At 37.3% G+C, this 12,896-nt stretch overlaps 1 protein-coding gene across 1 annotated transcript; it reads left to right on the forward strand.

The window, feature by feature from the left end:
• The first annotated feature begins 701 nt into the window (after window positions 1–701).
• Window positions 702–11,097, forward strand: dsc2l (desmocollin 2 like). Its single transcript, XM_014989005.2, has 16 exons — window positions 702–977; window positions 1,141–1,231; window positions 1,388–1,596; window positions 1,704–1,808; window positions 2,416–2,571; window positions 3,129–3,270; window positions 3,356–3,510; window positions 3,631–3,765; window positions 4,283–4,468; window positions 4,596–4,843; window positions 5,001–5,143; window positions 5,769–5,990; window positions 6,631–6,852; window positions 9,015–9,130; window positions 9,242–9,568; window positions 9,993–11,097. Exons 1-16 carry the CDS (start codon window positions 939–941, stop codon window positions 10,188–10,190), a joined length of 2,694 nt encoding a protein of 897 aa, XP_014844491.2. The 5' UTR covers window positions 702–938; the 3' UTR covers window positions 10,191–11,097.
• Window positions 11,098–12,896: the final 1,799 nt, after the last annotated feature.

Raw genomic sequence — 12,896 nt, forward strand, 5'->3', positions numbered from 1 at the left:
GCACAGAAGGCTGTCTTCCTGACATTTTTCTCACCTTTCCTGTTCTAGCCCCCCACCCCCTCAACTGCCCAGGCATTTCTAAACAAGCTCGACCCCGTATGCTGAATTCCCTGGGGATTTTCTCTTCATATAATTGCCACTGGCCCCTTAGTTTTATCAGTAGTTTACAGAGATAGTGAGTGTTCCATGGTGGGAAAACATCCTCCCTTATGACAGACTCCATTCAACCTCACATTCCTGTGGTGTTAAATAAGGAGCCCAGCACTGATCCCTCTTGCCAGAAAGTTTGAGTGAGGCTACAGAGGAGGAGGAGTCAGTAGGGGTCAAGCTGTGTACACACCAGGGAGAGGTCTTCTAAAGTTGAATAGACTTGCATTCTCTGTGGCTGGTGAGAGGAGCACAGCTATTTACACTTTTTTATATATCCTCCGTTGAAAGTGAATACATTTAATCAAATATCAAAATTCTTTAGTGTAGCTATCTGACTTCAACAATCACCTGCTCGACTTCACTATTACATTTGAGAGTTTTAGTTGCAGTAAGGGGGCTTCAGTTCATTCAAAACTTGGACAATGTTTCCCCCTGCTGGCAAGAAATAAATGCAAAAAATGCCAGGAAGTAAGTTAGTTGCAAAAAGGAGCTGTGCCCTACCCTGGACTCAACAATACACCACCCTAAGGTGATCCTCTGAGATATCTTTCAGTCCAGGGCGTGTCCCGCTAGGTGTGACTGTGTGAGTGTGTGCCATTAGTAGCTGGAACGGAGCAGAACATAACAGTCCGCCCACGTACACTGAAACAAATCGGAGAAAGGGACGGGTGACAAATCAACTAATAGCGAGATCTTGGAAAGTCTGTCATTATTTGAGCAAGAGAGCAACTCCAGGTGGACTTTTCTTGAGTCGCTCCGGGACAAAGTCCGACTGCCTTTACTCTAAAATGACAACGGTTCTCGTTTATCCTGTCTTGTCGCTGCTGGTAAGTGTTTTTCAGAGTGTTTTATTCGTACCGTCACTTAATTTAAGTGCTTGTCAAGATTGTTTTCTAAAAGGCGACGCATGGATAAGTGCGGGTAACCCGTCTTAGTATAAGGCGACTGACTGCTGTAACTTAAAAAAGGTCGACTTGCTTTCCTCCTCAGATCCTTTCCTTTGTGGAGTCATGTTATATTCCTGACTCTCTCCAAGTCGTTTCGCCACAAACCATTCCAGTCGGATACCAGGTCACAAAAGGTACCTCTATGCAGTCTGTCTATAATAATAACTACGTATTATGCTTTAAATAATGCATTGATTTGGCTTAGTATTTGAAAAGAAAAAGAGAGAGAACGAGAGAGAGAGAGAAACTTTCTTCTCTTTCGACATCTTATATATTTATTTGTTTTTTAGTTAAAGCTGTTGGCTGTGACCCCAAGACACTTCGTTTCACTGTGGAGGACCCTAGCTTTACGATACAAAGCAATGGGGTAATAGTAGCACTAAGTCCTGTCTCTGTGGCAACCAGAGGGCGGACATTTTCTGTGAGGGCTCAGGACAATAGTGGGCCGGGAAGTGAGATGGAAGTTCACCTTGTCTGCAGTACAAAGCAGGAAACAAATGTAAGAAAGTTGCAAATGCTTAAAAAATATATAATAATAATAATAATAATAATAATAATAATAATAATAATAATAATAATAATAATAATAATTTATTTACATTACAGGAAAATGGTCAAGTAATTTTGAAGCGCACAAAAAGACGCTGGAGTCCTCCCCCCATCAACATACTGGAGAATGACGCAGGACCTTTCCCGAAATTCTTGGAAACGGTATGTTCAATGTATTTTTTTTTTCATTATTATTACTCATGATAAATGAGTAGTGATTTTTTTATTTTATTTTATTTTTTTAAAGACATTTAGACAATTAGCACAGGATTTTGGATGTAAATGTGTAATAGCAAACAGTCCAACAAACAACAAATCATATTTTAAATATAAAATGCAGCTATTAGGAAACAAGCTTCAGCTTGCATTCAGAAATGTAGCTTTGCTGCTAAACAGTTCACAATGATTACATTCGGTCAGATTTCAGAATTTATTGACATTACCATCGAATCAACTGCGAAAACCAGTAATCCCCTCTTGCCCCCCCCCCCAAAAAAAAATAACAACCATATTGTCACTGTATTCTATAATTCTAATATTTTTCTAAGGATATGTGATACAGAAAGATGGAGCAGGAAAATGTGGGTCAATCATTATAAAACTGAACAATCTCATATTTTCCTAGTATTGTGCAGTTCTTGTTGTATGGAATCTTATTTTACAATCAATTGCAATGCTAGCTGTGTGAACACAGGCAAGTTAGATATAATAAACGTTCTTGTAAAGTTGTTGTTATTTTAAGATATTTAATTTCTTTTCTCTATTATAGATTGTTTCAGATTCAGACGTCCAACACGACGTGTACTACACCATTGCAGGACGTGGTGCGAACCTGGACCCAGCTGGCATTTTTACTCTTAAAAGTGATGATGGGACTCTGTACGTGCACAAGACATTGGATCGAGAAATGATTGCACAGTATACAGTAGGTTTTTATAGATAGTCCACTTCTCACCTTTATCATTTGATCTCAACCTGCCTTATTTACTTGATTTTATATTCTATCTCTGAAATGCATTTTTTTAAAACTAAAACTAGTTCTTCCATGTTTTTTATTATTCCAATGATTAATTTATTAGTTTATTTTAAATTAAATACATTTGTACAATGCAACATAAAAAAATCAAATTAGCTTGTTCTTCTGATTTCTAAAAAATGATAATGTAACATCTGACTAAACATCTTCTAAGTGCAAGAAAATGCACTTAGAATTTTCATAGACACTTAAAAGTCTCAAATTGGAGCAATCTCATATATTTCTAATATTATATGAGAAAACATATTCTCTATTAAACCATAAACAGATGTACAGTAAAAATGCAGTATCTTAAATCTCAGCCTTTATTATTTTTTGTGACAACAGAACCTTGTTTTGCTTAAGGCATTTTTCTTTGCTATTATGATGCTAAATATTAGTTCAACTATCAGTTCTTTTTTGGCATATTAATATTTGATCATGCTTAAATATGTGTATGTTTACAGCTAACGATTAATGCTTTGGACAAAGTATCCCATCAGCCAAGAGATTTACCTTTGGACATTGTAGTAAAAGTGGACGATGTAAATGATAATGCGCCAGAGTTCCTTGGCAAGCTTGAGTTTACTGTGCTTGAGCAAAGCTTAGGTAAGGAGAAGCAAACACCCAATGGTCATGACATATGAAACCTGCTCTGTAAACATCCTCTGACTAAACATCTTATCCACCATAGCTGAGGTGGTGGGGAAAGTGAATGCAACAGACAAAGATGATCCCGAAACAGACCATGTGAGGATCAGATACAGGCTCCTTGATGGGTTGGATATTTTTCACATCCACGCAGATACAGGTGTCATCTCCACAATCTCTAAGAAGCTGGACCGAGAGGTGAGTCCTGCCGTCTCATTGAAGCTGTTTGATTTTGTTTCCTCAAATCCAACGTGCTAGTTTAAATTCATCTCCCATTTCACCACGTGACCTTTTTTTTTTGTTATGTTTTATTTTAAGACAAAAGAAACGCACATGGTTACCATAGAGCTCAGAGATTTGAAGGGTGGACACGGGTGTCTTTCTAGCACTGCCACCGCAACAATCACCTTGAAAGACATCAACGACAACCCACCAACTTTCACCCAAAGTTCAGTAAGTACTTAGAACCTAAATAAACACAATAATAGTAGTAGATAAATCGTTGAACGAATAAATGAATGAAAGATCCAGTCCAGCAATAGACTGCTATTATTTTCAAAACATGATAATGTTGAGTGAAAACATCACAATTTAATGTTGCACAAAAAAAAAATCCTTTAAGACAAACATCTGCTGCTGGATTGTATTTGAAACAGAAAAATGATTATTCATACTACTACTAAAGTATAAACAAATTGCAATTATGTTTGATGTTTTGATATATAGAATTCTAACCAAATATATTGGATGAACTTCTGCTGAACAGCCGTATTTATCAGTTTTGTATGCAAGGACAAAGTATCCAGGCCTTACTATTGCCCCCTGCCATGCAGTGTGCATGACAGAAAATAGTTGTTTTGGTAGCCTTGTGTATTTTTTTGAAAACCTTGCTTTACCTGACTACCAGTAGCCAACTCATGTCTAATTCAAATAAAACATGTTTTTTTTTCCTTTTTTTTTTTTCCTGCAGTATAAAACTACAGTTCCAGAGAACGAGAGTGACAAACTAATCCTGAGAATTCCTGTGAATGACAAAGATTTAAAAGACACACCCAACTGGATTTCCAAATTTGTCATCACGAAAGGAAATGAAAATGGAAATTTCAGAATTGCCACTGATCCCAAAACAAATGATGGGCTTCTTTATGTTGCAAAGGTGAGTTTGATGTCAAACTTATGAATTTCTTAGCACTAATACAATTTTTTTTTTCATATTTTTCACAGGAAATCAATTTTTATTTCTAGCTTTTCATTTTCTTCTTATGCCTCTCTCCATTTTCCAGCCCTTAAATTATGAGACGACAAAGAAAGTGATGCTTGAGATTTCGGCCCAGAATCAAGAAAAGCTGGTTGGAGCCAGTGCCGAATGGATGTCCGTCCCTGTGGAGGTTGCTGTCACCGACGTTGACGAAGGTCCGGAATTCCTTCCTCCTACTGTTCGCTACGTTGTCCAAGAGAACTTACCAAATGGCACAGTGATTGGGATGTACAAAGCTATTGATCCAGAGACCAACAGCAGCGTTGGCATATTGTAAGCATTTTTATTAATTATTTTAAATAAGGTTTAAGTGGATTGACCTGATTACAAATTTATAAGGGTTCCCTAAAATCTTGGTCTCCTGAACAACAGAGTTCAGACCTCGACAGGTGATGTGGACCAGTGATGCATGCTCTGTATTATTTTCCAGGTACTACAAGGTGTCTGATCCAGGATCATGGGTTGGAGTGAACAGCAATACTGGAGAGCTGACAGTTACGAACACCATTGACAGAGAGTCCCCTCTTGTCCAGGATGGGACTTACAACATCACCGTGAAGGCTGTTGATGCCAGTAAGTTGTTGTTCACCATGTAGAAAGCAGTGTGAGGAAAAAAAAAAAAATCTTAAATTTTAAAGTATATATTTGAACTCCAGCTCCCACCAAAGAACAAAAACAAACAAAAAACATTTTATTCCTTAAAACAGCTTAGAAAAGAATCCCTACTGAAGTTATTATAAATAGTGTGTGAAAGAATTAATGATGGATATCTGCCAAAACCCAAACGCATTTGGTGGTTTTGAAGATAGCTTGTTATACTCACGTTGTACAGGTTGTTCTTCCTTCTTCCTTTTTCCTTCTGACTCCGTTTTGATGATTGATCCGGATCAGACAAATTACTTCTTAGGATTAAAGCCACACCTTTCTACTTGTCTGAACATACCGTCTTTGTTTTACCTGAAAACATCTGTTGAATATAAAGTCTGTCTATTCTTGGTGAATGACTCAGACGATCTTGCCTGATCTGACCGGTACGTCTTTACCGGTGAAAGTTGTCATCAGTTTCATTGGCATCATAAAGATAGGGGGAAAAGAAAAGAAATCTCATGTATGACGTAAGGGTTTTTGTGCAGACATGTTCATGTTTTTTTTTTCTTTTTTTCCATCTGATAACTAATGGAATACTTTGGAATTTCAGCCTCCAAATCAGGAATAGGAACCGTAGTCCTTGTGATAGAGGATGAAAATGACAACAAGCCAACAATTCCAAAGGAACTGACGTTGTGTAAAAAACCAGATGGCAGCCTGAATTCCCTGGTGGTTGTGGCTGAAGACAATGACGCCAGTCCATTTTCCAGCCCCTTCACCTATTCCATGCCAGCAAAACATGATGGAAATTGGGAAGTGTCTTCATACAATGGTTGGTACTAACTTTGTGTGTTTCAATAGAGTCAGAACAGCAGATGTTTGTGCTGTATACGTGCTCATCAACATAGCACTGATATGGACATTATCTAAGGTTTCATAATTCTTCATGCGGTAGTAGACAAAGTTTCATCAGGTTAAAAACTAATTTTAAGGAAGTCTGCTAATTAGTTAGGGCAGAATTTTGCAGGGATTTTAAGCAAGTTGTTCCCGGGTGTTTCTTTCATACATACAAGTTGCACTTAAAACATAATTACACTTTGAAGGTTTTTAAGCCTTGTCCACATGGAAACCTTTTTTTTTTCTTACTCCCTATGCTTAAAAGCTTCTCATTAACAAGAGACCTGTATGAAATGTCTTTATCCATACAAATGACTCAAAATATGTGCGATGTAGCTTCTGAAATACACCAGAAACATATAAAAAGGCGGAGAGCATGTGACATTTTAGCTCTAAAAACATTCAAAAACTATTACTACTCCCAAGTTAGACATTGAAGCTAGAGATGGCTCGTACATTGCTTCACATGGGTTAAATTCGTAACCCATGAAGGGGTATGAGGGGCTGTTTTTACATTTATGGCAATATAAAAGCTTCTAAAAAAGTTTCTGTTTTTAATTTTGTTTCCTCTCAAGGAACGGCGGCTATGCTGAAGCAAAAGCAAGCACTTCCTCTAGGGCTTCACAAGGTCTCCTTCATCGTCAAAGATATGCAGGGAAATGGTGGTACTCAGACTACGACAGTGAGGATCTGCCAATGCACGAACGGAGCATGCGTGAAAAGAGGTCGCTCTATCGAATTGGGGCCACTGGGAATCCTGACCTTGTTGCTGCCCCTGTTCCTCCTTCTGCTGCTCTGTGAGTCCTTTACTATTATGTTACTAGTAGATCAGTGCGGACTTCCTCTGTGGTGATGATAAAAAAATCCAAAGAATGATGTAGTTGAATGGCTCATTAAAATTTAGCGTGGGATTCGGTAAAGTGAACATCTGCAAGAGATCAATTACCTGATATTGCGAAGTACAGATCTGTGGGAGGTTAGCAGCGAGTCAGTTTAACTAGCAGCTAGTGGTTTAACTTGATGAACATATTCATTTGAAAGTATTCAGTAAACTGTGCCGTTGAAGAGATCACATAAAAGTAAAAAAAAAAAAAAAATGGGAGAACAGCATCTTTGCTTACTCTCTTGTTGAGGCACCTATAAAAGATTTTAGTTACTGGCTGTCTCGAGGTGCATAATATTTGAAAATCTTCCAGTAGTAATAATATTGCAACAATATCAGCTGCGATATATGCATATTTTTTTTCCTTCTTATTTTTTTTTTTTTCTCATTTACACTCTGTGACCTTTACCACATAGAGAAATGTGTGGTATGCTCACAATATGTTTTGCAGCCTTCTATCTGTCAGTCTGCCTGATTAGTTGAGCCATGAGTCCGTTAGGATAAATTTAAAAGATTTAGAAGATCTGGAAAAGCACATGAACTAACCTTCTCTGATGCCATTTCACAAATTGCACGCTGTCACCAGATCCAATTTAAGTGTCCTTTCTCTGTGGTTTTAAAACAAACTGACAAGTCATAGTTAAAGTTGGATTGTTTCAGCTCCAGCTAATGCTGTGTGATTTATGTATTATTATTATTATTATTATTATTATTATTATTATTTTGGTATTATTACAATTCTTTTAAGTTTGGAACTTGTATTAATGAGTACTTCCCTCACTTTGCAATAACACTTTCCTAAAAAAAAAAAAAAACAGAAAGATATAGGTGGATGTGTAGTCTTTGATAAACCGCCTACAAAACAACATTGAACCTACTTTGCCTTCTGTTAGTGATGTTAGTTTCACATGAGGTCGCAAACTAATTGCTGTTGCCATGACATATAGAAAATGTTGCAGTGTATTCTTTTATTTATTTATTTTATGTCAAACACCCCTAGTGTTAATTAACGTACTTTTAGCATGGTTCCATGGATGTTTGACTGAGAAATATCTGCACATCAGATATTTTCTTATCTAGAATAGTTTTTCCTGTTACCATAGAAGTGAATGTCAATAAACCACTCAGCCACTGTTTGCTAAAAGCAAAAGCTACTACTGTATATAGCTTTTGTGCACATATCTTTCATCATACGTGTATTTCTATGATTAATAATAGTGCACAAACATTCTGATAATTCAACCTTTTATGCTGATATCAACATGCTGAGCTGCTAACTCAGCATGTTGAGTTAGCAGCTCAGCTAACTCAACATGATATAGCTTTTGTGCACATATCTTTCATCATACGTGTATTTCTATGATTAATAATAGTGCACAAACATTCTGATAATTCAACCTTTTATGCTGATATCAACATGCTGAGCTGCTAACTCCATTTTGCCACTCCTTGTCGAGACGAGGAGTGGCAAAATGGACTTCAGAACGTACCAGTAGTTTCAAAAGCGCTGCCATTGTCAATCCTGTAAATATTTGAAAATGGTTAGAGATGTACAACAAAATCACACTGTAGCTATTTAATTTAGCATGTTTTGGTAATTCATAAATTATGAGCAGAGCCTACAAAATGTGTGTTTTTGACAAACTTAAAGTTCTCGTCAACAGCTTAATATAGGAAAGGTTTACACGATGAAACAATGTTAAAAACAAAGCATGGGGACATTTTAATAACTTGTATTAGCAGCAACGTTAGCACATGGCTAACTGTAGCCGTTGTCTCTCTAGTTCTAATTTGTAAACATTCCTACTGTGTCTGAGCCGTCCAACGGCATGCCACAGTTTCCAGCACCTGCCTTTTTAAAAGCAGATTGAGTGCAAAAGCATAAAATAACAATAGCAATGATCTGTTCCAGGTGTAATTTCAGCAGATTTTCTGTAGCACTTCAGATAACTTGAACCATTTCAAGTATTTGCTAAATTGAATGCTTAAGCTTAAAAGAGCTAAAGTTGACGTGTCTGGCAAGTGCTAAGCCTTCCAGCATCCTAAAGATTTCTTCTGTTTTCTGCAACATTACAGGTTTACTGTTGCTCTCCACTTGCACTACAAAGCTAGAGAAGATTCCACTTGGCGACGAAGGATACAGTAAAGGAATCCTCATTCCATCGAACACAGAGGCCCCCGGCGATGAAGTGGTAAGCCTTTTGCCACCATGTTGGGAATTAGAAAACCCACTGCTACCTTAATTTATTCATTTAGCTTTGCATGATTTATTAACTCATGGTTTGCTATGCTTTGCTCTTCAGGATTCCTTGGCTTTTCATAGCACTTCATTAGAGCACGGAGTAAAAGATTCACTGAAGGGCTCTGTACTGAACACTGGATGGCTGGGAAACAAAAGCACAAGCACGATTGGAGGCCATAGCATGCATGAAAATGGATACCAACAGTCCATCGGCCTTAATGCAATGAATACTCATAGTATGTCCTCGAGGAAGTTTGATCATTACGGTCAGCATTTTGACACCATGGGGAGTCAACGTCTCAACATGAATGGCATGGATTATGATCAATACGCTATGGACAATAATCTAGCTCGTACTTGGAAGACACATGACCTTTATCTGAAACAGGTAGGACTTGGGGAGAAAAATAAAATAAAATAAACCATGCAAAGTCATTTTTTGATGTTTTTTTTTTTCAATTTATGTAGGAGTGTAAATTAGCTCTTTTTTTTCAGGAGTTAAACTCGAGGTGAACATAAAGCTTTTACTCTGTAAAATATAATAAATCTAGCGTTAGCTGTAGGAGCTAAAGAAACTCCCATTTGTAATATAATTTTGTTCTGTAAGCTGTGATGGTCTCCTCTGTGAACTTTAATATTTTTTTCTGTGAAAAAAAATAATGTTTCTGCAGCTTGTTGGTTGTAATATCAGACTGCCAGTCATATCCTGAGGGCTGTCTTGTTTTATCACTTTGTGTAATATGGTACCTCTTATCATCCACACACACAGTAACACACTATCTCTCCCTCTCCCTACTACTTTGATCTTACAGAAACTGGCCGTGATGGGAGGAGAGAGGGACGAACGCTACGCAGGTGACATCATGCACTCCTATGACTATGAGGGGAATGAGTCTGTCCACGGCTCCGTGGGATGCTGCAGTGAATACGGCGACAAGGAAAATCTTGACTTTTTGAACACACTTGGGCCAAAGTTCAAAACTCTTGGAGAAGTCTGTACAAAGAGATGAAAAAAAAAAGATAATGAAGTGGTTTAGGTTTACTTTTCACTGTACAAGATTTCGATGCCTGGGTTATGAATGCTTGGTATGGTGCTGAATGTTTATCATGTTAGTGTTTCATTATGACATTTTGGATTATTATTATTATTTTTTTTCTGTTTTGGTAGAAGCCTTTTGCACTGAAAACAAAGCAGTTGTCAGTTTCACACAAGTCATGTGATGCTTTCTTTTGTGGTAATTTCTTCCTATAGCCTTGGTCATGTTCAAATTAAGATGTATGTGAAGATAATTTAAAGCTTAAAATCTGTTTATAATGACTTGATTGTTTAGCTTTTATTAATCTTGTGTTCACAGAGAAAAAAAATGCATTTTTATTGTCAGTTTTGTCTGTATAGTTTCTGAGACTTCTATTTTTGGCTGACATTTCATACAGTGTTCTATGTATAAAACCTTTTTTTTTTTTTTAAACACATGCAGACTTTGGGATTCTGTTGTTTGTCTTTTGGTGATTTTCCACTGCAAGTTTTCCATTTTTTTTTTTTTTTTTTTGTTGTTTCATACACTAATTATGTGTGCAGGCACATTCCACCCGCAAAGGAATGTGTTTACAGTTGACTGGGGTGTAGTTTCTGCTGAGTGTCAGTGGGATTATTGCGACATTCTGAGACAACAGAGTTTGCGAAAATCAACGCAAGGGCGTGAACAGGAGGGGTGGGGTGTGACTCTGCCGTCAACTGAATCCCACTGTTCAGACACATGCAAGGTCAGACCCTTCAATAAGATAACCATGAAGCTGCTTGCTTGCAGGGGATCAAATATTTATTGTCGAGCATTTTATTTTTATTTTTTTTTGTAGTTTTGTTGTCTGGTTTAGTTTTAAATGAGCTGAAAAGAATAAATTCAAGTAAGATCTGAAGCAGAGATAATCATTGTGGTTTCTGTAAAGTTCAGTGGGGGGAAAAAAAACCCCCCCGCAAAAAAACAAAGCACTCAAAAGCCCCATGTTCTAACTTGTAATTCTTATTCTGCCAGAGTCTGTTGTGGAACAGAATATCTGTGCTGAAACTGGTGCTCACTTTACTCAGGTTTTGTGTGCTTTGGTAAATGATTCACAGGGTGTGGCTTTATGAGCGAGGCAATGTTCCAACACAGCCAAATCCCATGACAACAAGCCAATATTTACATAGTTCCTTGCAAATCAAGTTTGTGCACTAGACTTATTAAAACTTCTGCAGGTACTTTTGCCACTAGGTTCCTCACTGCAGCAGGAAAAACGGGAACAATATTAGCAACTATAATGTGTTTTGTTGCCTCTATGATCAGTACTATGTACGAGGAGCAGCTACCCCTGGGCAACATTCATGCAAGCGCAGCCAACCTAGTGTTGAAATTTAATTGATGAAGATTGCAGGTTACTGACTGCTTCATGCTTGATATTGTGCAAAATATCTCTATGTAATGAATCACAAAGTGAAGCTGAGAATGTAATTTATAAAGATCATTGATCATGTAATGGTGTTCACGATGGACAAAGCTGACAAGAAACTAGAAGAAAAAGCGGGACATTCATTAATCTCGAAATAAAACCTTCTCTTGAGTTGATTAAACACACAAACCTTGTTTAAATGCATAAATATACGCACATAAAAATATAACTATTTCTCAATTATGTAAGGGTGTAAATGAGATGTAATCATCAAGGGTTTTTTGTTAACCATCCCACAGGGGCTAATTAGGAAAATCTTGGAAACTCACTTAACTAGAAAATGTTAAAAAGGAGCAGTTGACCCAAATATCTGACAAAGTCCTTTTGATTCAGATGCACATAATATTATTTCTGTTTCACTGATAAATCCGGGAGTTTAAGCCATTACTCAGTTTGTTAGCTGCAATGATTCACACGCTTACATTTAACTTTTGTGCAAGAATCAGAAATGTTAAGCTGTTAGTGGTGTTCACCTCTGATGAACCCTTGACTCACGGGAATGACAGCGTTGAGACGTGAGAATGAAGAATTAATTTGGCGCAATTTATTTACGTGTTTCTTTTATTCTGACAGAGTGTGAAATTTTTCACTTTCGTTCAAACTGAGAATGAGGGAGGAAAGAGTTTCGCACAACGGTGGCAGTTCTCACCATCAAGGCTCTCTTTTATCTCGTATTTTTAACAAGAAAAAAAAAAAAAAAACTGAGCATAAACACTGTAAGGCTTTCAAAAAGTTCTTAGTAATTAAAAATTGAAACATACCTGAACTGTGATTTATTTATGGGTTATCAAAATCCATTTCCACTTTATACACAGTAAAGCAATAACACTGATAAGCCACATAATTCAATATACCACTTTGTATGTCCATTCTTATCGGGACTGCTTGAGCCATCACTTTGCCTTGCTTCTGTAAAGATGCAATTAATTCCAAGGCAGGAGCGTGAAATTAATTTATTGCTTGTAATTAGTTTTCTTCATACTGTGAAAACAATCTCTCCGCATAGGGTGTGTTCAGTCTCCACCAGAGAGTCTGAAGACACTCAGCTCCATGGGAGTTCAATATGAGGCGCTGCTTTTAAGCTGCCAACAAAAACAACAACAAAAAAAAAAAACTTGATGGAGCAGAGAAACTTCTCAACAACCCCTGATGACTCTGACTTCAAGAGTTATCATTTTAAGTGGCATGTGTGGGGATATTTTAGTCCCTAACATCTCATGTGACAGTCA

Source organism: Poecilia mexicana, unplaced genomic scaffold (genome assembly GCF_051168715.1).
Source record: "Poecilia mexicana isolate PSO_F unplaced genomic scaffold, ASM5116871v1 scaffold_17, whole genome shotgun sequence".
Lineage (NCBI taxonomy): Eukaryota > Metazoa > Chordata > Actinopteri > Cyprinodontiformes > Poeciliidae > Poecilia > Poecilia mexicana.